Below are 26,558 nucleotides of genomic sequence, written 5' to 3'. Positions count from 1 at the left end.
GGATACAAACACAATCAAACCGATGTCACTTTATGCAAAACTAGACAAGGTTTGTTAGAAATTGTAATCAAATTCAAGAATAATATATAATAGTTTAAGCTTAAAAGAGCCACTACTTCTTCAAAGCTAGGTCTCCAAATCTAAAATATGCCTATACATTGCTTTCAAGAAACTTCATTTTTTTTTCTTAATTGGAAAATTTTTTATTCTTTTTAATTTTAAAAAATTTTTATTTATTTATTTTTAATGCTTCTTTTCCCTCTCCCTCCATTCTTGCTTCTGATGAGCTCAGTCAATCCATTTGGGATGTTTTGTTTTTTGGTTCTGGGGCCAACAGTTCAGGCTTGAAGAGCCAGCTTCCTTCTGGCTCTTCTCTCCTTCCAGCTTGTTTGCAGGAAGCACCAGCAGTCTGACTGTAAGTGGTACGTCCCCCTGGCAGACTCAGTGTTTCCATCCCCCAAGGAATCTGAGGCCAGCCCCCAGGTGCACCCCATCCCAGACCATGAGCTGGAGGACATGAAAACGAAGATCTCTGCCCTCAAGAGTGAAATCCAGAAGGAGGTAAGTAGAGCCTGGCATCTAGTAGAGTGTGGGATCATTCTTACTGTGTCCTTTCAAACTGGCTACAGAGGGGAAGGTGGAGGGAGAGAAAGTTGTAAGGTTTGAGAGTTTGATAAGGGAGGCAGGATGCAAGGGTGCTCAGATTTAAATGGGGTTAATTATGGAAAGTTTCCTGGAGAACAGCGTATGTTCAATGTTGTAGAAGAGGGAAGCAAGAGGAGAAGAAAAAGAGGGCTTTCTTAGGAAAAAGAGGAACATGTGCAAGAAAAAGGACCTGGGAGGCCTCTCAGAAACTGACAGATCAAGTAGGCAAATAAATAAGGAGAGAGGGGACCTGAATACCACAGTTAACATGCTTGATCTAAAAGTGCACAGAAGCTTGTTCCCTGATGGAGGACTAAGATTCTTGTCACACACACACAGAGAGCATTCATTTGTCCTATATTAGGCCACAAAGAAAATCTCAAATTTTTTTCAGAAAATTGATAGCATGTTCACAGGCCACAGTGCAGTAAAATTAAAAACCCACAACTAGAATATTAGTAATTACATGGCTGGAAAGTCAAAACTTTCAAGTTAAAGAGGAAGTCACAATAGAAACTGCAAACTATTTAGAACGGCACAAAAATGAGGGTATTACAAACCCAAGGGATGCAGCCAAAGCGCTGTTGGAGGAAAATGTGTAGCCTTGAACTTATGCATTTGAAAACAGTGGCTGCAGGAAAGCCTCACGGGAGGAGTGTCCCCAGTGAGTGGAAGGAAGGGTGCAGGGTGGTCTGGTCGGCCTGGTCTCGTCCTCACCCGTCCAAGCTTGGCTTAGGCTTCCCTCCCCTGGGAAGCCTTGTTTAAGGCTCCACAGTCTGGGTTGGGTGCCCTGCCCCCAGTTCCCGATGTGCACCTCTGGCTTTGCTTTTGTGGTACTGAATTGTAATGCATGGTCAGCCTTTTCTCTCCCCCACTAGAATTTGAACTTCAGTGAATGGGCTGTTTTCTTCAGTTCTATGTCCTTAGTATTAGCACATAAGAAATCAGAGCTAGTAAACGATTATTGAGGAATACATGACCAGATGACCTCTAAGGATCCTTTCAACTCGGACATCTCTCTTTGAACAGGGGAGAGGAAGACCCCAGTTATAACCTCGAGGGTGGTTGGGGCAGGGGGATATCCTAGGACTGAGGGTCTGATAGGGGTGCATCTGCCCAGAGGGAGCTCACTGCCCAGCACGGTGTCTTCCTGGATGGCAGGGCTCCAGCCTGCTTCAGTTAAGCCTGTTTCCCCATCTGGTGCTGCCCACCACTCCCCCCAGGAGTATCCTGCGTGCATGTTTCTCACCCAGTCCCGGGAGCCCTCAGGCTGTGTGCCCCAGGTGTGCAGATGTGGCCTTCTGCTCAGTCAGGTCAGCACCCCCTCCGCTGGCTGCAAGACAGCTAAAAATTTTTAAAACAATTTTTTTTTTCTATTCACCAGTGTAATACTGGTTTGTTATAACTAGAAATGCCCTCAATACCGAAGCGTATAAAGTAAAACTGGCCATTACCCACCTCCCACTGTTAACAGTTTAAGGTATATTCTTGTACTTTATGTGCTTATATTGGTGTGTGTGTGTACACACACACACACACACACACACACACACACACACACTTTTTTTTTTTTTTAAATGAGACTGGACTATATGTACTATTTTGCAACTTAAGCTTTTCACTTAAGGTACACCTTAGAACTCTGGACCTATCAGGTTCTTTTTAACAGCTGCATGATATTCTGTTGCTTGACTGCACAACAATGTGTTTGGATATTTAGATAGTTTCCGATTCTTTACTCTTAGCAGGCAAGTCTACAGTGAACATCATTGCACTCATATGTCTGTAGTAGATTCCCTACAACTGGGATGGCTGAGGCAAAGGGCCTGTGCATTTACTTGCTAGATTTACCTTTGAAAACGTTGTATTCATTTTCATTTCCCCCTGCAACGTCACACGGTCACAGCACTGGCTATGAGAATCGTTACAATTTTGCCAGCCTAGTGAGTTAAAAAAAATGCTACAGAGATTAATTCTAACTGAGGAGCTGAGGACAGCACTGGAACTGAGACATAAAGCATAACAGCGATTAATAAAAGGGAGAGGATCCTTTATAAAGTAGATATAAACTTGGAAAATTGGAGAAGAAGGGTGTGCCAGCGGAGAGGGAATGTCTTAAGAGAATGCACTGAGGGGGTTGTGGTTGTGGTGGGATTTCTGGCCAAGCACAGAGGCTGGACCCCAGCCCTGGGAGGCTCTGGTGCCAAGCCAGCAGCAAGTACTTCATGCTGAAAGATGTCTCACATTTTTAAAGCAGGATATCTCTACTGTACCCAGGATTTAATTTATAGAGGTGACAGTGACAATATAGTGAGGCTAGTGCCCCTGAAAGATTTTTATTACTGCCGTTTCTAGGAGAAAGAGACATACCACACCCCACAGGGCTGTGTGTGGAGCACCAGGTTGGGACAGGAGGCAGGAGGGGGCAGGGGGAGCACAGGCCACAGCTCTACCATGTTTCCCGTGGGAGAAGCAAGGCAGGGCAGGGGGAACGGCTTAAGACTGGCTGGTTTGAATGTCGGCGAGCTCCAGGCTGTAGGGGTGGTCTCTAGTTATCTGACCCCTCACCCTGAGTCCTGGTCCCTGAGTGATTCAGAGCAGAGGAAATACTGGCTTGGTGGGGGAGAGTTAGACAAAGGAGGTAGCTGGGGAAAGGTGTGCTCACAGGGGTGTCATTTACAATCTTAGCAGTTAGCCCTGGGAGGAGCAGTTTCTCCTCACCCAGCCAGGCCCCCACCAAGAAGTTAAAACATCATAAAATGCAGAAAATAAAAAACATGACCAATACGCGGGGGCATGTTGTGCTTAGAGCTGCTGAATGTGAAGTGGAGTGTGAGTGTGAGGGAAACCGCCTGTGCCCCCTCCTCCTGCAGAATGCCAACAAAGGGCAGAGCCGGGCCATCGAGCGCCTGAAGAAGAAGATGTTTGAGAATGAGTTCTTGCTGCTGCTCAATTCTCCCACTATCCCGTTTCGGATCCACAATCGGAATGGAAAGGTCAGGAAGGATGGGGTGGGATAAAGACAGCCCCTACCTCAGTCCAGGACTGTCTACTCTCTGTGACTCCTGGCCCTCACCTGTGGGAATCCAGGACTGAGGTGCCCACTTCCCAAGGAGGCTGCCATGGCTCCAGCCCTGGACTCCCTGTCCCCACTGGTATGGAGCCAGTGCGTTCTGCTGGCCATCCCTGGCACTACCACTCCTGTCACTCGGCTTCCCAGGAAAGAGGCCACCATTCCCAGCTGTCTCCTCCAAGCTCAGGGATACCTGGATAAGGAGGAGCTTTATTGGGGGCCCCAGAATCCAGAAATATGCTTGGCCCAACTGTGGTCGCCCCACTGAATTCTCATCTCCTCTCTTCAGAGCTACCTGTTACTATTGTCCTCGGACTATGAGAGGTCAGAGTGGAGAGAAGCAATTCAGAAACTACAGAAAAAGGGTAAAGTCCTGCCTCACTCTGTGTTGCCAGATGGTGTCCATGGCAATAATGGGCCTTTTGTATTTCCAAGCATTTGATGCTCAGTATCTTTTCTTTGGCCCTTACAGTCAACTTAGAAGATGCCAGGGAATTGGCGCTTCATTTATGTTACTGATCGATTGGGATCCAAAGAATTTAAGTGATTTGCTTAAGGCATATGATGAATTAGTGATAGGACTGGACCCAGAGCCCAGGGTTCTTTTGCTGTTTCTCTCACTCTCTCTCACACACATACATGAACCTGTTCAATTAAATTCTTCTATTTTTACCCTTCTGCCAGCACCCACAATAGTCCCCATGGGTCTACATGTCTTTCCCTCCCCTGTCCCGACCCACGGGATATTCAATGCAGACCCTGGAGGGGGGAGTGGGAATTGGATGGGACAAGAGATGCGAGAGATGGGAGACAAGACAGTATTCTGATCAAGTCTCGTTTATTGATTCTTAGGTTACATCTTATATAGGAAAAAGCAAGCATATTGTAAGGAGTTAGGAATGCAGGAATATGATAAGATCTTGAGAAGAAACAAAGTCAGAAAATCTCTGATGCAAAGAAGCCCCCAATCTTTACAAGAAAGCAGAAACTTGGAAGGAGATAAGAGGTCACTCTTGAGTAGACTTGCATAGCCAGGAGCACAGCGTCCCAGGCACAAACAGATTATGAGGCAGACATCACGTAAGCATGGCCATTTGGCGCAAGCAGGTTGTCACGCAGGCACGGTCACACAAGGAGGGGTGTGGGGCTACAGGCTCCCAACACTCCCCCACAAGGACTTTGCCTCTAGCAGTATGCTGTCTTCCTGCAGCAGTCCCCAAGGAAGAGCAGCAGGACCTAGTGGACCAGTGCTGATGCTACCTCCTCTTCTGCTTTCTCTTTCAGATCTCCAGGCCTTTGTCCTGAGCTCAGTAGAGCTCCAGGTGCTCACAGGATCCTGTTCCAAGCTTAGGACTGGACATAACTTTCCTGTCACCAGCAATAAAGACAGTAAGATCTGGAACCCGAGGCTGCCCAACCAGCAGGTCCCAGCCCCCAGGGCATTGCTGGGGCCTTTTGCAAAGACCCAGACAGACACGTGGCTGCAAATGGCTAATTTCTACTCAACTGAGCTGGGACTATTCAGTTGCCAGGTACACAGAAAGCTTGAATAGGAGTTACTCTCTATTGAGTCCCCAGATGGCCCCCAGCTCCTCCTCAGCCCCCCTATGGCTTGAGAGAAGAATCTGGCACCCAGGTGCACTGGGATCGTGTTGTTTATATGTTCATGAGGCAGTCCGGTAATGGAAGCAAAAGACTGAAGCATGGGGCGGTGGGGTGGGGGAAAGAATAAGGTAGATGGATTAGAGCAGTACATGAGAAATAAGGTGGGAAGTTTCCAGGGACCAGATCTTGGAAGGCCTTGAAAGCCAAGCAAGGGAGTTAGGAGTTCTGCTGTAAACTGAGGAAACTATGGGAAGTTTTCGAGCAAGGGGGAGCTGTGATCCTGGCTGACAGCTGACTCAGAGTGGGTGGATTCTAGCTGCCCATGGTGCTGGGAAGGGGTATAGCCTGTGTCCTATGCAGGGGTCGAGCTGGGCCTTCTCTCTTCCAGGAACACAAAGTGACTTTTCAGGGAGTGGCTGATTAGAGTACAGTACTGATCGCACCGAGGTCCAGGATTTAGATCCTCTTACCAGACAGCTGCCCAAAAAAGTGACATCTTATTGGTCAGTTTTCACTTTCAAAGACTAAACTGAGGTGGGCAGCCATGGGATAGGTAGCATTCAGAGGGAGGAACAGTGTCACTGGGGAATGGTACGAAATCCCTGGCCCAGGACGGTAGCTGTGGGCCGGCCTCCCGGGCTGAGTGGGGGGAGAAGGGCCCCCAGCACTCCCCAGAGCAGCTCACATCGGAGGAAGCAGTGGGCTTTGGAGACTTTTCCAGCCGGCCACCAGGTGGTGCTGTCAGCCACGGCTCAGGCTGTCCTCCAGCCTGGGGTGGAGGAAGGGGCGAGCCTCTCTCCACCCCCTACCCTGGGGGCTTTTCTTTCTTGCAGACGACGAGTCTCCGGGGCTGTATGGCTTCCTGCATGTCATCGTCCACTCTGCTAAGGGATTTAAGCAGTCAGCCAGTAAGTGCCCCTGACCCACCCGCCCTAGGAAGGGTTTATCTTTTCACAGAAGGTCCCTGTGGACCCATTGTGGGGACCTCCCGTTGCTCACTTGTCCTGCTCTGGTCTGCCCAGGCTGGGGCTCTGCCAGCATGTCTTGAGATGTGTGGTGCGCCCCCAAAAGCCAGGAACCAGCTTCTCTTGGCAGGGGGATCACCCCCACCCTCTGTCTCCAAGGTCCACTCTCCCCCAAGCTTCTCCTCCAGGTGTCTGAAACCTTGGAGATGCAAACAACTGGACTCCAACCCTGTATCTGCCAGTTATAAGTTGTGTGACCTTGGGCACGTTTCTTAACCTCTCTGAGCCTCAGCTTCCTTCTCCATAAAAGGCAATCACACTCACTAATACTGACCTGAGAGCAGACTTAGATTTGACCGCGTATGGGCAGTGCCAGCGCACTGCCACACATCCCTTTCCTTCCCCTACTTTATCGTCATCTACGAAGTAGCACCATAGATTTAGTAGATCTGTTTCTAGCGTTTCACAAAATATGACTACATATTTTGTCTACTTTTTATTCACACAGGAATTTGTGAGTCAGATAGCTAATAGTTTCTACCCATTTGCCAGATGAGGAAGCTGAGTCCCAGAGAGGTAAAACGACTTAACATCACACAGAATCAGCAACCCAGGGCTCCTGACTCCTTTCCTCTCCGCCTGCCCCCTCCCAGTCCCTTCTCTTCCTCTCTGGCAGGCGAGGCCTGCCCCAGCCTCTCTCCCTGCAGTGCACCATGCAGAGGTTATGCCAATGGCCCACAAACAGCCATTCGATCAACATTTACTGTGAAGCCTCCCCGAGTTCCTGGGGTGACTCAGCCTCCCCTCCCCGTGTCCTCCTCATACTCAGGCAAAATGTGGTTACAGCACCCATCATGCTGTTTTGTCACTTCTAATTTGCTTCTCCCACTGTGAGTTCTTTGAGGGCAGGAACCAGGTCTCCTTTATCCTTGGATGAATAGGAACTCAGAAATGCTGAATGAAGTAGTTAATTTATAGAGCGCCCACTGTGTACCTGGGGAAAACGAGAATGTGGCCAGCATGTGGACAGTGCCTTGGCCTGTCCAAAGCCTGTTCAGGTTCATTACCTGCTCTGATCCTCTGATTCCCTCTGAGGTCACGGATATCATTCCTGTTTTTTACATGGTGAAGCTGAGGCTCAGAGGGCTCAAGGGACTTGCCAGGGTTGCACAGGTCATAGGTGGTACAGTAGAATCCACGCTTTCCCCTTAGACCATTTCCTGGAGTCTGGCCAGGACCACTCACTCATCACTTGGACTGCTTGTTAACATGGCAGCTTCCTGGACCCTCCCCAAACCGATAGAATCTCCTTCTTGGGAGCCGCTGTCAGGAGTTTTCCTGGTTAGTAAGCTCCATAGGGCTGATAAATGGCCAAGTCTGCTCGGTGGGCCAGGTGCCTCCCACCTCCACAGCGCCCAGCTGTCTTGCCCTTCCTCTCTGTCCTGCTTCCCGTTGGCTGGGATGGGCCCCAGGGAGCAGGCCCATGGAGCTGGAGCAGGTATTTTGCCTCCCAAACTGGGGCAGGTGGCTAGAAACAGGGTGAGCTGCCACAAAATCTCCCCTTACCTCTGGATTATCTTCACTTCCTTCTCCTGCCCCCTGACCCACTCAGGTGTTCATTCTGACTCGGGGGTTAGGCCCCATGAATCTTTAACCACGGCTTCTTGTCCTAGTGAATGTGTTACATCTGGACAGTCAGGCCTAGGGTGTGGGCACCACTATTGTTCCTCTTCTACAGATGACAGAACTGGGGGAGAGAAGTTAGGTGACTTGGGCACAGTCAGGCTTTGAACCCAGACAGCCTGACTCTAAAGCCCCACTTTGATTCCGTGAGCTATTCCCCAGTCCTGATGGAGGCTTCACTCACCAGAATCAACTGGTGATGGCAGCACTTCTTGCCCCTCCACCTCTCAGCCACATAGACCCGCTCCTGACCTGGCACAGGCTGGGGTGCTCTGGCCTCTGGCACTGTTCACCTGTTAATCTGTGACCATATTCCAGTGTGTTCTGACACCCACTTGGCTCTGCTTTGTGTTGCACCCAGCTAGAGACTTCTCAGGGTGCAAGCTGCAGTCTGCCTTCCACAGGAAAGCTCTTCAGGTAGAGAGCAACCCAGCTGGACAACTCCCAGAGCTGAGCAGAGCAGGCAGCCTGAGCTGTACGTCCACCCTCTGACCTCTGCCCCTTGCCCCTTGATTCATGCAGAGCGTTGGCTGTAGTGCCTCAAAGACATGCCCAGCCCCACCAGTACCCTGGGAAACAACCCTGGCAGCTCCCGTGGAGGTGGGGAGGGCTGCCAGGGTCTGAGCCCCAGAGGGAGTGTGTGGATTTGCAGCGTGCCTGAGGTGGGCACCATGCAGTGGCCTCATCAGTTGGGTCCCAGGGTAGAGAGGAGATTTTCAGCCTATAGGCCATGGTTCAAGATGGAAACACTAGGGAAAGTCCTCTGCCCCCTGCCCTCCTGCCCTCCCCCTCCACTACTTTGTTACCTTGGGTAAGAGTTTCATTCACTCATCCCGCAGACATTCACTGTGTGCCTACTGTGTTCCAAGCTCTGTTCTTGGTACCAAGGTTGTGCCAGTAGATAAGAAAACCCAAGGCTTCTACCCACCTGGAGTTTATATTGTGGAGGGAAGAGAGATAGTGAACGCACAGACAGCAAAGATAACTTCAGTTAAAGTTAAGTGCTTTGAAGAAAACAACAAACTGAGCTTTGGGGTTGGGGGCATTCTTGGTTCTCGCAGTGACTGGAGGTTACTCCAGGCATCAGGACCGAGAGGCCAGGGTTGCTAAATGCCTTCCAGTGCCTCCCAACTCAAATGCCAGTGACATCCCTGTTGAGAAACCCTGGGATTGGTGTTGCGGGGAGTGAAGACCTGGAGATGAGGGCTCCATGGTGAGGAGGAACCAAGCAAAGACGGGGATGAGGAGACAGAAGCTCTGGTGCCATGTGCTGGGAGTAGCTCAGCACTCAGGAGGCCAGGGCTGCAGGGAGGAGAATGCCACGATGCTTCCCCATGGGGATGTTAGGAAGGACACATGTAATGTCCCTCTTCCTTCCTGAGCCCCTCACCAGCACCACCCTACCCTGACCCTGTTCCTGGGCCTCTCAGGCCTTACTCAGTGTGTCTCTGTCCTTCCCCCTGCAGACCTGTACTGTACCCTGGAGGTAGATTCCTTTGGTTATTTTGTCAGCAAGGCCAAAACCAGGGTATTCCGGGACACAACAGAGCCCAAGTGGGATGAGGTGAGTCAAGGGGGTTGGTGTCCCTGTGGGGAGCCCTGAGTTTGTCACCAAGCATGCCCAGCCCACTCCCTGTGCTCACGACCTGTCTGCTGGGGACAGCCAAGCCTCTTGGTTAGACCAGCTCTGTCTCTCTAATGCCCTTGACTTTCACTCCTTGCGCATCTGGTTTCTAATCACAGTGCTTGTGACACTGGGGTTCCAGCTCAGGCCCCCAAACTCCGTTTCACCAGTGATGTGGAGGCTCCTGAGAGCTCCAGAAAATGAGGATGCTCCTCCATGTCCTGTGATGTGGTCCTCATGGTCCCTGCTCACCCTGCCCCTGCAAAGTGGGGGCCCACCCCTGCCAGGAAGCCAGGTCTCCCCAGCTTCAGAGATTCACCACCCTTTGTTCCATCTCCCCCAGGAGTTTGAGATTGAGCTGGAGGGTTCTCAGTCCCTGAGGATCCTGTGCTATGAGAAGTGCTATGACAAGACCAAGGTCAACAAGGACAACAACGAGATTGTGGACAAGATCATGGGCAAAGGGCAGATCCAGGTGAGTGCCCAGGTACCCGGGCGAGGCTGGGGGCTCCCGGGAGGGGCAGCAGTTGAGAAGGCGTCTTCCTCAGTCGCCTTCTCGGTCAACGTGCTTGGCCTTTTGTGACTTCGGTTCAAAGCTGGTCTGAGAAAAGTTCCCCGTGGCAATTACCTTCCCTGCTGGAGATGGCTTCTTACTGTAACCCCAGAAGCCCACGTGGCTCCCAGGCTCAGGTGGATCGTCCACACTTCTGCAAGATGGATGGGAGGGATGACAGCTACCTTGTGTTCACATTCCAGCCTTAGTCTTTTGGTGGCTTTTTCCTGGAACACTGTTGAAAGGGATTCTGAGGCCATATCCATGAACAGGAGGGAAGGGTGCTGTGTTTGATGAGCATGTCTGCCATGGCGTGGGACAGGAGTGAGGCACACGTCCTGGGCATTGGCCGTTCTACCAGAAAGGTCTAGGATCCAGCTGAGGGCTGGGCTCTGACTTGTTGCTAGGGCTGCTGTAGCTTACTCACCTGTGCTGGGAGTCACTGGCTTAGGGTGGGCTCTCTGGATATCAGTAAAGGCAGGTCCTCGTCAGGTTAAGAGTATTTATGCCTCAGTGTGTTTCCGGTGCCCTATAAATGTATGAACAGAAAAGGCCCTTGTTTGTAGCCCGTGTGTCTGGAACATCCTGCCAGTTCTGAAGATGGCTGCTGTTCACTTACCTGTCGAGAGAACTAGGCTTGTGGTGGAGGGGCAGCAGCGGTGGTGACATTCAGCAGGGAGCATCCACTTTCCTATCTGACACCTTGTGTGACCTCATACTTATGACACAAGTGGCCTGGTTTGGGGGTAGATTCTGCAACTATGAAATCAAAGGAAGCAATAATTGGTACTCAGCGGGATGGAGCCACAGGAGTGATCTGGGTGCAGGCTGTGATATCCCTGGCTACAGCAGGGAGTGGAATGATGCTTTCTTACAGGAAGTGTTCATTCTCTGATGCATTATTGAAGCTGCAGAGTTTAGAATCTGGGTGTCCTGGGTGGCATTACCCCTTGGGGACCTATGCGGGTCTCCTGCTCCCTCCACCTGTCTCAGACTCTAGTGTTTGAGCAGTGGGTATGACACCATGGTCGGGAGGGGGCCTGGCCATCTGCTTCATCCTGCCCCATATTCCTGAACACGTCCCTTCCTGATGCTCTGGGACCTGCACCCTGCTCCTCTGCACTATGGCTAGGGAAACAGTGCTGCAAGGCAACCACAAGCCAGTCTTTCATCATTTAGGAAATGGGGGCTGATGAGAGAGCTTTCTAAATTCAGTTCCTGGAATCTACTCTCTGCAGGGATAAGGGGTGGGAGCCCCATCTCCACTTCCCAGAGCTGGGCTGGAGGGACAGGCAGGGAAGGAGCTCTGACAGCCCTAGAAGACATCCGACCAAGAGACAAGATGGGCTGTCACCCTCCCTGGGCCATTGGTGGCTGTGGAATGGAAGCATTAAAAAGGGTGTCCAGGGAAGCCAGCTCAGTGGGCACTGTAGACCCTGACCCCTCTAGAACTCAGATTCCAGGGCCCGAGAGCAGCAGTCTCCCCACCTGGGTGTCAGCTCTGTCGTCTCCCTTCTTCTCACTCAGGTGCACGAGCTCCAGGGGAAACACACCATAAATCATCATATTTGGGAGACAGGAGCAGATGGAGGTGTGGGGGAGGGGAGGAAGCCAGGTTATGTTTGGCAGAGCAGAAAGCACAGTTTGGTAAGGAACAGGTTTCTGTGTTTAAGCTTCGAGGAATGTTAAATGCCTGTGAGTTGATAGCACAAACCTTCCTGCTGCCAGCTGACCTGGGTCTGTGAGCGGGCAGCTTGGAGCCAGGGTCCTCTGGAGGCCTTTGAAGTCTCCCAGCACTCAGCTCTCCAAGGCACAGCTTTTGGACCCAGCTGCAAAGCCATCCTACCAGCCTTCCCATGTATCCAGGAGGGGGAGGGGGTGTCCCCCCGGGGTGAGCCGTGGCTCAGAAAGTCCTTCCTGTGAGTGCCCTCAGAGCCTCCGAGAATGGCCTGGCTGGGTGGAGAGTCTGCACCAAGCTGTTCCCACGTGGCCAGGCCCCTTGGAGCACAGATGGTCTGTTCCCACAGTCCACTCCCACCTCCTTTCCTGCCACATGTCCAAGGAAGGGAACTGGCACCAGCCTCTGGAGCTGGGGCCTGCTCGCCTTCAGCAGGCACTGAGGCAGAGCGGAAGGTGGCCTCACCATAGGACTGAGTCCTTGGGGACATTCGGGTGGCCTGAAGGAAAGGCAGGGGGAAGAAGGCCCTCCTCTGTTGTCCCCACTTCTCTCTAAGCCCCCTCCCACTAGCCTGTCCAGGGAACAGTGAGAGACACCAGTGCCTAAGATCCAGGCATTTGCTCCTGTGATGAGTCTCCGTCTCTGGGTTTGCCTGATGTGGCAGTGGGGGCAGGGAACCTAGAGTGGCAGGCTAGGGATGGGGCAGGGAGTGGGGACAGCATTTGGTGACAGACAGATGGCAGTGCTAATCATCTACATGTGTGTCCCACACTTATGCTCTTGGAGGCCCATTCCCAAATGTTATCTCATGTGATCCTTGCAACAGCTCTGCAAAGAAAATGACAATCATGTCCTCCCCATTTTACAGAAGAGGACACTGAGGCACTGAGGTTAAGTACCTTAGCCAAGGCACTTCTGCTGACAGTATGCAGGGAAGGCCATGCTCTCTCCTCTGTGTGGTGCCCCTTGTCCTAGGCCTTCATCAAGAATCTCCCAACCTGGGCAAAGGGCCCTGGCATGGCTAGTGGCCTGGGAGAAGAAGCCTGCTTTATGGCATAAGGTGAGCCTAAGGCTTCCTTTGTCTGGGCTCCCGTCACCTCTGGGCAGAGGACATTTCTGCATGGAAGTAGAATGAGTGTGCATGGAAAAGAGCAGGGGAGGGGGGACTTACTGTGTATTTGCACTAGGCCCAGCATGGGCCGACTGCTCTGAGAGCTGCAGGGTCCTGCCCTTGAGGAACCTCCTGTCAGATCGGAAAGACAAGTACATGGATATATGCCAAGCCATGAGAGAACAACACACAGTGCCAGAAAGGGTGACGGTGATGACATCAGAGAGCTCCCAATGACAATACCACAATTATAGACATGGGAAAGCCGAGTCACGAGGGATTAAGTGACCGGTCAATGCCATGCAGCCAGGACTTGGCCGGGCTGGCAGCTGGCTCCAGAGCCCATCCGCAAATGCCCCGCTGCCTCCCACGGTTCTGTAAGGAATAAGACTGGAAGCCTGTGCCTCAAGAATTCAAAGAAGGAAGGGTCATTTGGGCTGGAGTTCCGGATGCTTCAAGGAGGAGATGGAGCGAGAGGGATCCCAGAGAGCCGGGTTTTTTATTTCCAAAAGCAGTGCTTACATTAGAAAGAAAAGTGCAGTCCTAGTAAAGAGACCTGAAACAGTCACAACCACATCTGCTCCCACTCCTCCCAAACAGCCATTCTAGTTTGTGCCCTTTCCCTTCCTCAGGAACGTAGATTTTTATATAGTTTTATTCATAGTGTGCATTTTACGTTTTTTTCTATTTTCCCATAATATTATCCTAGCCTCCTTTTTTCTAGGGCTGTATGTCTGTCGTCTTCATGAGTGCCTTTCTGATACACTCTCAAAAGTACTTTATGTATTTTATGTCAGTTATTTTCTATAACGACCCACACAGTAATTGCCATTTTAAGGCTCTGTGTTGTTCTAGCAAGGTGGGCAGCCTCTGGATCAGCAGAAAGGAGTGGGGTGGGCATTCTGGGGGAAGTACCCGCACTCGTGACTGGCTGATTTCACTTAGCATAATGTCCTCAAGCTTTATCTTTGTTGTAGCATGTGTCAGAATTTCCTTTCTTTTCGAGGCTGAATAATATTCCATTGTGTGTGTATACCACATTTTGTTTATCCATACATCCATCGATGGCCATTTGTTTGTACCTTAGGTCTTCTTGCTTTTTGGTGAGAGAAAGAGCATAGTCTCTGAGGATGGAGATTTTTTGGTCTCCCCTCTCCCACTCCACATATGTTTGTCACTCTCAACTATAATAAGAGAGCAGGGCCCAATGACCCCAGAGACAACTGGCCACTATTAGCCTCGTATAGTTGAGGAAACAGTTGAGACACTCTGGCCTCCTTTCGCCCAGGTTAGGTGTCCCCAGTTCCTTGACTTTTCTTTCCTTGGGTCTCCTGTTTGTCCTCCCCTGGGTCAATGGCTTAGATGTGCTGAGTGTGGAGCGCGGTTACCCTGATGCTGTGGGAAGAGCACTGCACTGAGGATCAGAAGACCAGTTCCTGGTCTTGACCTCTTAGACCCTCAGTTTCTTCTTCTATTAAATGGGGATAACTGCTTCCACTCTGCCCTCATCACTGGCTTATTGTGAGGTTCCAAGGATGGAACGTACCCGAAAGAGTTGGTCAGAGCTGGAACACTCCATGCTTCCACTAGTTTATTCATTCATTTCTGTTTATCGAGTGCCCTCTAAATGGCAGGCACTGTGCTGTATATACAGACAAAGAACAGGACCTCACCATCCAGTAGAGAAAACGAAAGAGGATCTTGATCATTCAGCCTGCACTGAAGGGCCTTTGAGGCCAGACAGATCCGGGGCTCAGAGTCTAGCTTTCTCCATGCGTTAGTTGGGAGAACAGGGTGAGTTACTTTATCTCTCTGAGCTTCAGTTTCCTCACCTATAAAATGAGCTCTAATGAGTACTGAATGTGAGCAGCCAGCCAGAGTCAGTACTTGTTTAATGACAAGGACCCTTTGCACTAAGGTGGCAGGTTCAGGTACCCTGTCCCCCACCTTGCTCCAGGGATTCTGAGTGTATCTTGTCAAGCAGTCCCCCTCCTAAAGGCTGTCACCTGCGAGTGACCCCAGTGTTTTGGCCTTTGATAACTGAGGCTGCCTCTGTTTTCTTAAGCTGATGGAGTCAGAGCCAGCTTTGGTGAACTGACCCCAGAGTGGACAGGGAAGACATCGTTGGGGCCTCACCGCCTGAGGTTTCCCTGCCGCGACCCCCGGGCGGGGCAGCTCGGGGCTCCTCCCGCTGGCAGTGGCTTTCATCCTGGCCTGGTGTGGTCAGGCCCAGAGCGCAGAGGAAGTGAGGAGCCCGGGAACAAGGGGCCTTTGTCAGCTGCCTGGGGAGCTGCTTCTGGTTTCAATTACTCTGCAGAGCATGAGGAAACTTGGAGTGAGTGTGGGTCAGGAGTCTGCTAGGGCAGGAATCAAGGGCTCCCTCGCCCCAGGTCCCTCCCTCTGGCCCATGAGGGGTCTGTTGTCCCGTTTGACTGTGTCTGAAGGTCACACGGGCCAGCTTTATTGCCCTGAAAGCCTGGGCTCTGGGACATTGGCCTAGGTGACCCAGAGCCCCTTCTAGCTCTGGCCCATCCTGGTTCTTTGCAGGTCATATCAGGAGATGCCTGGGCCCCTCTGTGGGTGGACGACAGAGGTCCATTAGCATGGATCCTCGATGCCTTCTCTCATTCATCGTTCAGGCCCTTGTTTATGGGCCATATTGACCACAGCTGGGGCCCAGGTCCTTGCAGAGGCCTTGTTTTGACTGGGGTGGAGGCAGAGCAGGTTGCTGCAAGGAAGTGGATCCTTACCTTTCATTCCACCACCCCAGTCCTCCGAGCCCCTGTCCCAGCATACCTTACAGCCCAGGGCAGCTCCCTGTCCCTGGATGCCTTTGTGGCCTCTTCCCTGGAAGAAGAATCCCTTCCCTGCCCCAGCCTGGGCCAGATATGCATGTGCAGGGCAGTGTCTGCCTCTGGAGTCTGTGTTTTGTATCCTTGCTGCCTGCTGCCCACAGAACCAGCCCATGTGGGGCTCCTCCTTTGTGCCCACCACCGCCACTATGCCAGTCCTGGAGGTGTGTGGGGCCAGGAGGCTGAGCACCAGGCCTGGTTCTGCTCCCTGCCTCAGACACCACCTCCTCCAGGGCCCGGTGAGTGGAGCCATTGTCCTTCTCTGGCCCCACCTATTCCAGATGTCTCAGACCTGTTTGTCCTCCCACACAGTGTCCCACCTGCTGTCGCTCTTTAAGGCGGGTCTGGATTCCTTGGTAACCCTTGGAGAGCGGGTGGCAGAATGCTTGTCCTTGGTGGGGGAAAAGCCAGGGGCAGGATCCCGCGAGAGTACCCGCCCTGCTGTCCGAAGGCTTTTCCAAATGTCTCACCCCTGCTCAGCCTCCTCCATCCCCCAGGTGTTCCTGGTTTGGGGAGTCTGGACTCTGCGCAGTGGGTTATGGAGACAGGGAGCACTCAATGGGAGGCAGATGGAGGCTGAGTCTCCCTCCTGCTCACCTTCCCCCTTTGGGAATGCCACCTTGGCAGGCAGGCTTGGTGCCCGCTCCCCCAGGCCCACCTCCAAGGGGTGCGCAACAAGCAGAGAAGCTGACCCAGAGAGCACCTTGGGAGCAGATTCCTTCAGGCCCTGAGAACATCCAGCCCCTGAAACAGAAGAAGGGTGCTCTCCTCTCAGCTCTGAGATGGGGAGCTCCCAGGCTCAGAGGTAGAAGACCCAGGGCTGATCCTGGTTGGCCAGCCTTGGGTGACCCATGAGAGCCTGTCCTCTCGAGCCTGCCTGGGATGAAGTGAGTCCAGGGACGTGAAGGGAGCAGACGTGCCTTGTGTTCAGTGAGCTGCTGACCTCCCTGCAGGTGGAGGCTGCTGCTTCATCTTCCTGGGAATCCAACGAACTGGTCCCTAGGGTGGTCCCACTGTTGACTTTTTCCAAAAGTTTTGAGAGGAGGACTTAGCAGAAGAATCTCCAGGGAACTCCCTGAATTGGGGCTGAGGCTGCAGGTGAATACCAACAAGGGGTCACCGTAGGGTGGGCCCTGCTGGCCTCTCTCAAGCCTGCAGTGGCTGCAAAATCCCCAGCAGCTCCCAACAGCCAGCCTAGCCTCTGCCATGTGCTGAGGTGGTGGGCCAGGGTGCTACTAGGGGAGGGTCTAACCCCCAGCCAGCCTGGACCCCATGGGCTGGGACAGGGAGGGCTGGGCACAGCCTGCTCCTACCCTTGGAGGCAAAAGCTAAGCTGTATTAGCTTTTGGGCAGACCCCAGAGTGACTTGAGAATGAAGGTGACTGGCTAGATAAATGTCATCCCATTGTAAGGCCACCAATGGGAACTCACACCAGCAAAGCAGTAGCCTAGAGTTTTCTCAGTGCAGGGTGAGAAGTGGAGATAAAATGAGTTCCATATCCAGGACTCTGACCTGGAAGCTTCCCTAAAAAGCCTCTAATCTCCCTGACCTCCACAGCTCCCCCACCCTGAGGGAGAGCAAGGCCCACGGCCATGGTGAAGAGAAACAGCATTCTCATGAGAACTGTCTGTCGGAAGTGCCCTGAGCCCACCTGCAGAATTTGAGGTTTAAGTCATAGTTGCTTGAAAGGAGATCAGCAGGCTTCAGATTCTGCCAGCAGAGCTTGGGAATTGCCGGGAGGGACTTGAAGATCCCCCAGACAGGCTAAAGGAGGTGAGAGCAGGTAGGTCCCATGTCCCCACTCCAGCCAGGGCCTCTGCTCTCTGCTTCTGCTTTTATCTGGGGGCAGGGAAACTTCAGCAGAAGAATTCATTTGGAAGAAAAATGAATGTGTGTGTGGGGGGGTGTTCTTCAGCTAAAAATAAAAAAATTCACTGAAGACCATTTGTCTGGTCCAAGCTCCCAATATGACAGGAAACGGCCCAGAGAGAGAAAGTGGCTGCTGAGTCCACAGTAACCAGGCAGGACGCAGCCCAGGTGTCCAGGCTCCCCAGGGCTTTCTTCTGGTCACTTTGAGCTCAGAGTGGGGTGGAAGGGAGTTACTCAATAGCAGAGGAGGGGAAAAGCACAGGGAGGCTCAGAAGACCCTGACCTAGTTTCAGGCTTTGGCCCCTCCTCCCGAGTCTTTCATGTCTTCAGTGTGTGGCCCAGGAGGCCCTGGGTGTCCAGAGCACAGCTCTTGGGGTCTTCATCCCACTGGCTGTGCTGGGAGACTCCGGCCACCCCACCCTCCCTCCTGTGAGGAGGGGCAGGCAAGTGGCCAAGGGGGTCTGGGCATGCTCCTGGCCGTGACTTGTGTCCTGGGGTAGGGAAGGAGTAGATGGGTGTGTGGGGGCATGCTGCCCACGCTGTCCCTGGGTGTTCTAGGTAAGCAAGATGTTTCCAAAGGCTCAAGTGGATTTTCCACCCTTTTCCTTGACCAAATGTGGGTGAAAATCACTAGGGATTGCTAGGGATGTGCTGTTAGGACAGTTCTTCTGCAGCAGAAAAGCTCTTGGGCTATTTCAGCCTCTCTTATCCACCTACAGCCACCAAGCACCCTTGAGACACCAGCCTGAGGTGGCCAGACACAGTGGAGAATGGAGCTATGTGAGAAATAGCACGTCCTTTGGACTGTCCCCTTAACCAGCACAGGCATCTGGGGAGATGGGAGGACAGCAGGTTACCTCGGGCAGTCTTGATCTGGGCCATGGAACAACTAGGTTTTGATCTGGCTGCCTCCTTTCCTTACACTGTGCACATCGTAAACCTTGAGCTCACCCTGGAACCTGCTCCCCAGGCCCAGCCTGTCTGTCTATAACCATCAATAGCCCTTTATCCACAAAGAGTTGAGGTTCGAGAGTTCAGATTGCTGCAACCCTATGCACAGCTGTTTAGCAGGGACCAGACCCCTGGGGGGTTCCAGGGACTTGGGCCTAGACTGCCTGAAAGAGCCCCCAGTTGCTGTCCAGTTATCTCCTTGAAGGGGAGGGTCACTGATGGGGTGGGGTGTTTGGTGCTCATTCAGTTTATCTGAGTTAACTGTGAGCTGTACATGGGCCTCCCTGCCTGGCACTTAGTGGGTATCAATTCAGTGATGAACGAATGACTGAGTGAATGAAAATGTAGCTTCTAGGCTCAGCTCTACCACTGGCTGCTCGGTGACTTTGAGCAAGGTGTTCCCCCATCTAATGCAGGCCTTGAATGTTGCAGATATTCAGAAGGTGTCCATATAAATGGGCCTCAGTGTCTCACTCTAGGAAGACCTCTGCCCTCCCAACCCATAGTTGGTTAGGGTAGGAACAGAAAAAGTTAGAACACACAATAGGGATGTAAAGACGACAGAACCATTAATGTTAGGAAACACTCCCACCCCCATCTCCCCGTGTTCCTCCCTGTCATGGGCCATCCTCCTCCCCCCAGCTCCCTCCCCTCTGTGGCACTGGTCTCTCTACACTACCCTGATGTCCCCTGCTGTCTCCTGCTCTCCCCTGCTGTCTCATCCAGGGCTCCTGTGCCTGTCTTTGGGCAGAAACCCCTCCCAGGGCTCCTTTCTGCAGCCTTATAACCTCAGGCCCCACATCACTTTCCACCAGTATCTGGCCTCTCAAATCTGTCCTTGGGGCCCACCTATGCTCCTCTGGGGCTGAGAAGGAGTGTTCTTGGCAGAACCAGCCATATCCCTCCTGGTCCTCATCCTTGGCTGGATGCCAGGCTACTCTTGGGCCCCTGCTGCAGCACCTGGGACTCTCTGGGTGGACTATTGGGGTTCTCCCCTTCCGGGCTGTCCCTGCTGGTGTGCCTGTGGCCTTGGTCTAGCTGGCTGCTCAGAAATGCCCTTTCCTGGGTTAGAGTCATTTGAGCGAGAGGATAGGGACAGGAAATCGGGTTCTAGTCTCCTGCAGGCCCTCTTTTGCTTGGCCCCAAGCCTCACTGATACCCCAGGCCCCCAGGGAGCAGCCTGGTGGCGCAGGAGTTAACGCAGGGATCTAGAGGGGGAGGGACTGGATTGTGTTTAGCAGCTTGTCAAACTTAGTAGGGGCTGGCGGGAGGGGCGCCAGCTTGCCAAGAGTTAAACCCCGCGGGTTGGGTTTTTTAGAGGGGGCAGCTCCAGCGCCTCCTTTGAGTCACCTCCTTGGGTGGGGGCGGGGCGTTCCTCGAGCCGCCTGTGGCCGTCTGTGGCGCCCGCACTCTCGGCGTCCCGCGAGCTGCAGTCTCCGCGGAGGGAGGGAGGGACGCGGAGGGGAGGACGAGCCCAGCCTGGCGCCATGCGCTGCCCCGGCCGGCTCGAGTGACAGCCCGGGCGGCCGCAGGGCTGAGCGCCCCGCACAGCTGCTAATGTCCAGCGCTGCCCGCACGCCTCCCCGCATCCTCGCCCGGATCCGGCCGCGCAGGCCGGGCCGCCGCTGGCATGACCGACGTCCTGCCTCAGCCCGACTGCAGCCTGAAGGCGGTGTGCGAGCCCCTGCAGCGGTGCTGCCTCGATGGGCTGGAGGAGCCGGGCGGCAAGCGGCCCCCCAACACGGGCGCCCGGCTCTGGGGCTGCTACGCCAGAAGGTGCTAGGGGGGCTGGAGGGACTCGAGGTGGTGGGCTCGAGGGACCGAGGGAGGGCTGGGGGCCGCTGTCTCTGCCTCTGCCTCTCGAGCTCCTGTCTGCTCCGTGGAGTCCTGGGACAGACTGGGGTATGTGTGCGGATCTGCTCTAAGTGGTTTTAACTCGGTGATTAATGCTGGTTGTTACCCCCACCCCAGCCCAGCTGCTTTCTTTGCATCTGTCCCTGCCTCGGGAAAAAGGGGTGCTGTGTCCTATGCAAGTACATTCTGCCTGGCTCCTTTCTGAGTCTATATCTGCAGGAATGTGTACAGACTAGGCAAGGGGCTCCTGGGTCTCAGTGTCCTCGCACAGTGCCCGGACACCCCACCCCCGCATGCAGTGGACGGTACTGGCTGTTTTTCTGCTGAGGGGCATCTCAACACCATCTGCCGTATGAGGTTTCTTTGTGTGGAGTTGTGGCGAGGTAGTGATGCTGCTGAGTCTGGGGGCTGCCTCTTCAGGGACCATCCAGATGACTTCTGGCCCAGTGCCAGCTGGGCACCAGGCAACCCAATCAGTGTGCCAGAGGGTTCCTGACCCAGCAGGCAGCTCAGACCAAGCTATGCCAGGGCAGACTGCTGGTCCTGTCTGCAGCCCCAGACCTGAGTTGGGATTAAAATCCAAGATGAAAGCTGACTGTCCTGCAGCTGGGCAGGATGCCTTAGGCTGGCTTTGGGCCCTGGCATTGGGCAACTGAGGAAGAGCCAGCCCCAGTGGCTAGCACACACTATGCACTTGATAACTCTGCAGACCAAATCAACCACCTAAGTAAGATGTTGCATGGTGCCAGCTTTGGCTGGCCAGGACGATGCCCATCCTTCGAGGTAGTGACAAGGGAGGCCTTGGCTAGTCTGTGATGAGGATTTGCAAGCCCTTCTGTAGCTCAGAGGAGGACCTTCTGTATAAGCTCTTACTGCCAACCAGCATAAAACTGGCACCTGCTGAAAGGAGTGATCTTGGGCATGCTGGCTCCTTGTTTAGTTTTATTTCCTACCACTGGGGCATACTTGACCTCCCAGAGGTGACATCAGTTCTGGAAAGTGCTGGGCGGGACAGCAACTTGAGCTGTCCTGCATTGGCCCTTGTGTCACCTGCAGCCTCCCTGGGGACCAGGCTAGCAGAGCTCTGCTGGCCCCAGCTGCTACCAGAGCCCTCTTGTGCTGAGGCAGCATGGAACCATCCCTGCCCTGCAACCCCTCCTCAGCCCCTGTTGAGGCCGGCAGACACCAGCCTGAAGCTCACTATCCATTCCCAAACCTCAAGATTGGCGAGAAACTGACCCAGCAGGTACCTGGCCCGGTGCTACCAAAACAGAGCCCTTCCAGTCTACCTGCCCTTTTCAGGGAGGTATCTGGCAGGTAGGGGACCATTTCTAAACCCTGAAGTCCCAGACTTTCAGTTTTCCTTTTCTTGTGCATTTGTGGCTGGCGAAACACAGCAGCCACTTTAGGAATTCTTCAGTTTGCCTTTGGTGGTGTGTGATGGTGATCTCTGGGCAAGGGTGGCAGACCCACCAGGCGCTGGGCTGCTGAGCTGGTTGGCATCAGTGCAACTGCAGGGTGGCTCTGGCACTTGGATGCTCTGTGTGGTAGGTAATTCAGTGTCCTAGCACGGGCTGTGTGACAAAATATATCAGTGTCATGGACATAAGTGTCTGCACTGTGGGTGACAGAGGGCTATCCACCCTGCTGTACCTGCCTTGCTCCTATAGGTGAGCAGACAGGGTTGTGGAGCCAGGTCCTCTGTCCTCTTTCCTCCTTTCCACAGTCATGCTAACCCTACTAAACCCCGCCCCCCCGCCTTATTTATTTATTTTTCCCCCCAGTGTAGCAGGCTCACTGCCAGGCTGAGGGGCCAGGATTAGGCAGCAGTTGAGGTGGGGTGGGGGAAGGGTGCCAGGTACTGCCCGGCTCGGCAGGAGGGATTGTCTCATTAACTCCTCATTAACTTTGTCCTAAGGATTTGCTCTTGTGAATGCGGGATACACCTGTGGTCTTCTTGCTCCCATTTAACTAAAGATTCATTAAAGGCTGGGGGTGGGGGAAGGAGACTGACTTATCTGGAGACCAGGTGCTGGGGCTGAAGAATCTATTCAGATGGAAAGGTCCTAGTACGGAAACCAAGCCTTTGAAACAGTGCGGGGACTCTGGTCCCAGGAGTCTGCTGTTGCTGGGGGAGGCAGGGACCACTGGGGCTCTCACCACTGGGGCCCAGTGGGGGAGGAGTTATGGTCGGGTTGTTCTTGTCCCCAAGGAGAGTTCTGGGGCTGAAGCCTCATTCCAGCCCCTGACTTGGCAGTTGGTTTGTTGTGCAAGTGTTTAGCAGAGGAGACACGTGGCATCTGGGTTTGTGGGTTCTGCCAGTGCTCTCAGTGTTTAACCTCGCATTGCTACTTGCCTTTTCCTTTTCTTTGTCTCAAATCACACTCAAGTAGGCCAGGCTCAGTGCCTTGCTCTTCCTCCTGTCCTGCCTGCTTCTAGATTCTTAGGTTGAACTTTAGAGGAGAAGGGGCTGAAGGAGGAATCCCATTCCTAACCCCTGAAGTGTCTACAAGTTTTAACAGGGTCACTCGTGGGAGCCATTGAGAGGCTAAGAGGGCCCAAAGTCAGGCCAGGTCAAAAGCATTTGTCTGGTGGGGAGATTGAGTCAAAGATGCTCCTGACCCAGACCAGGCCAGATACTGGCTGGGGGTGGGGACTCAGGCTGGACTGGCAGGGTCCAGGGTCGTGGAGGAGTGTTGAGGACAGCTTCTGATGGCCTTGTCTCTGCTTTGAGGGGTTGCCACGTGGCTCTGAGAATGCCCCGCTTCCAGAGAGCTTCTCTCAAGAAGCTGGAGGCTAGTATTGCTAAGCCTCAGAGTGAGTCCACCCGTTCTGCGATGTGGTTTGCTCCCCCTGCTTGTAGAGAGGGTCATCGTGTTACCTGAGGAAGGACAGGATAGGTAACCCCCTTTGGGCCACTTGTCTGGGAACCTTAGGCTTAGGACAGTCTTAGGAAGAGGGTCCATTTGTCAGCTTGATTGCTACCACAGGAGAGCTCCTAACCCCTGCCAGAGTCTGTTACTTAATTGGACAGTTCTTCCTAACAGCACCAGGTATGCAAACTGTGTGCACATCCCCGGAGGCTGGGTCAGCCATTCACTGGCTGTTCCTGCCATTGAGGGTACAAGGGTGCTGTGTACAAGATACAGGTGTGTCTTGGGCTCGTTTACTTTACTTCGTAATTCAGCTCTGGGCATCAAGAGAGATCTCAAAACATTATGCAGTAGAAATCTATCCAGGCCTTGGCTGCCCACTGTTCTGCCCTGCCACCCTCCTCCTCATTTGCCAGAGGGAGGAAACCAGCATCCTGTGTCTTCACCATTCAGACGCCCACCCACACCCCCACAGTGATCCCTCCACTGTAGACAAGAGACTGTAGCACCTCCCCTAGGGCTGGGGAGCCTGCTGCCAGCCCACTTCCTCCTGGGTGTCTGTGGTCCCAGATTGTGGCCAGGCTGGTATGGGGGTTGGAAGCGGGAATAGGGTGACTCCCCTGCATTCCCACAGCCACTATGCTTCCCACAGCACTTCTTTACCCCCCAGAGCAAGAAGGTCTTGCTCCTGGGGGCACATGGGCAGTCTCCTGATTCCACAGAGCAGGAATCCTCAATTCTGAGAATAGGTGGAAGGTTATGCAGCCCCCACCCAGACGCAGCACCACCCACATGCACAAACTGTGCTGTTTCAGAAAGTCACGGACCCCAAGGTAGGAACCCCTCCTCTAAGTGACCTTGGCACCTGAGGAGGTTAAAAGGGCATTGACCTCTCCAGCATCTCTGCAGTCCACAGACAGCCTGGCTGGTCAGCTACACTGGGCTTGGTGCCCCAGCTTTTGGATGGCCTGGACCAGGGAGAGGTGAGCCTGCCACCCGAGGTGGTTCCTGAAAGGCCAAAGCTGCATAAGCCCGGTGTTGGCAGTGAGGCCCCAGGCCCAGAAAGGCTGGCATTTTGGACAGAGCCGAGGAACTTCTGCAGGTGTTGGTTTGGGGGAGTTGCCAGGTGTTGGTCAAGGGGCACTAGTCTGGAAAAACCCAGTCGTCTGCTGATTGGCCTTGCTGGCTGCCCATGTTGTTGGGAGCTGGCCAGCAGGTGCCCCTGTCAAATCATCCTGGGGGCAGGAAGGTATTTGTGTCCTGATAACCTCTTAGCACTTAGGGGAACATACAGCCCCCCGTACATGTGACCTGCCTGCCCAATCCCCAGGAGAAGGCCACCATCAGTCCTGGATTCCGGGGAGTGTTAGATGAAGGCCTGTTGTCCTAGGACTGCAGGATGGGCCCTGGAGAGGTGTAAAGTGGCCATGGAAGCTGCTCTTGGGCTTCTTCTGCAGAGAGGCTGGGAGGACCCTGGGATCCACACAGAGATTCCCCAGTCCTGCTTAGAATGAGAGGCAGTGGATCTTGCTCCTGAGCCAGAAGCTGGAACATCCCTGTCCTGGACAGTGACCCCAAATGTGCTGGTGCCTCAGACGGGCACAGCCAGAGCAGCACTATCCACTGGATCCCCCATCAGATGCCGGATGCCTCATCTGTGCTCGGGGGGCCTCCTCCTCAGGGCACCCCAGCCCTCAGGCTCGTGTGGCACAGGGTGCCAGAGAAGGAAGGCACCAGGCTGGTAAGAGTTAAGAGGCTTCATTTTTCTAGTCCTGGATCTATGGTTTTAATTTGCTGTGTGACCTTGGGCAGATCTCTTCCCCTCTCTGGTTCTCTGGCATCAGTACAATGAATGAGCCAAACAGGATGATCTCCTAGAATCCAGTTCATGTGATGATATTGGCCGAGTCTCAGAAATCCTATTCCTAAGCCTTAAACCCTCAGCATGCTGGGAGAGGCTGGGTGGGAGAGGTCACAGGGCTGCCCCTGGGCCAAGGCCAGCTATCTACTGAGCACAGGAGAAGAGAGGCAAGCAGGAGTGCGGGCTTTCTGACCCCTGTCCTGAGGGAGCCCTGGTGCCAGGGCATTGCCGGCTCCATTCCTCACACCCCAGCACGTCCATCTGGTCAGGAATGTGGATGGGCACCTTCCTGCGCTGGGCACACAGCCAGGAGTGGGGAGAGGTATGCAGGGCAGGCAAGGCCCTGCCTCCTCGTACTTTCTGTCTCTAGGAGGAGACAGTCACTAAATATGATCATTTCAGGTCAAATGACTGCTATGAAGAAGGTGAAATTGGGTAATTGATTAGAGACTAAGGAGGAGGGAAAGGCCTGCTAGAGGAGGTCATTTTTTTTTTTTTTTTCCTTTTTTGTCTTTTTTACTGACCGGTAACGGGATCGCAACCCTCAGTGTCGCGCCTGTACCGGGGACTGGCAATGGGATCGCAACCCTTGGTGTTGCGCCCGCCCCACGCTCAGCCAGTGAGCGGGAACCGGTCTCCACATGGGATCCGAACCCTCGGCGGGAGCGCCGCCGCACTCCCAAGCGGCGCACTCTCCAGTGCGCCACTGGGCCGGCCCGAGGAGGTCATTTTTTAGCTAAGATGCAGATGACAAGAAGGATTCAGCCTTGAAAGATCTGGGGACTGTGCATTCCAGGCAAAGGTACCAGCAGGGTAAAAACTCTGAGGCAGGTGTGTTCAGAGGCGGACAGGCTGCGTGGGGAGTGCAGGGGATGACACTGGATAAGGGGCGGCAGCCAGATCACGAAGGGCCTTGCAGGCCACGACAGGGAGGTTGACCTTTAATCTATGTGCACAAGAGTTTAAACACAGTTTCAGTGATGATGATAGGTTTTGAGCTCGTACTGAATACCGGGGTTGTTCTCAGCCCTTGATGTAGGTTAGGTGATGACCTGCAAGGTATGCGCTATAATCATTCACACCGCTTACATATGTGGAAACTGAGGCTCACACCGAGATGAGGTCACATGAGTGGCTAAGCACAGGCCGTGCCACCTGCTTTACGTGGCCTCCAGGGAGGAGGCCCAGAGCCCCCTCAAGCCTTGTGGCTGTTCCTCAGTTGTCCACTTGTCTGGGTGGGTCGGGGCTGCATGCCCTGACTGGGGGCTTCTGGAGGCACAGGGTCCCACCCATCAGCCTTGTGTGTGGTACCCAACCAAGCGTCATAGACATGGGCGCCCCAGTTGCTTTTGATGGTGCC

General features: G+C 53.5%; 1 protein-coding gene across 1 annotated transcript in view; it reads left to right on the top strand.

Annotated features, from left to right (window-relative positions):
• The window catches only part of LOC103604597 (active breakpoint cluster region-related protein-like), a 45,877-nt gene that overhangs the window by 4,757 nt on the left and 14,562 nt on the right, over window positions 1-26,558 (top strand). Inside the window, 7 exon segments of the mRNA XM_008589168.1 lie at window positions 396-561; window positions 3,519-3,641; window positions 4,008-4,083; window positions 5,003-5,107; window positions 6,157-6,231; window positions 9,438-9,535; window positions 9,939-10,070. Of these exon segments, the coding sequence (XP_008587390.1) occupies window positions 396-561; window positions 3,519-3,641; window positions 4,008-4,083; window positions 5,003-5,107; window positions 6,157-6,231; window positions 9,438-9,535; window positions 9,939-10,070 (775 nt within the window).

The sequence above is a fragment of the Galeopterus variegatus genome, unplaced genomic scaffold (assembly GCF_000696425.1).
Source record: "Galeopterus variegatus unplaced genomic scaffold, G_variegatus-3.0.2 Scaffold5269, whole genome shotgun sequence".
Classification (NCBI taxonomy): Eukaryota; Metazoa; Chordata; class Mammalia; order Dermoptera; family Cynocephalidae; genus Galeopterus; species Galeopterus variegatus.
The sequence above is the reverse complement of the archived record's forward strand: the minus strand, read 5'-3'. Positions and strand labels throughout refer to the sequence as shown.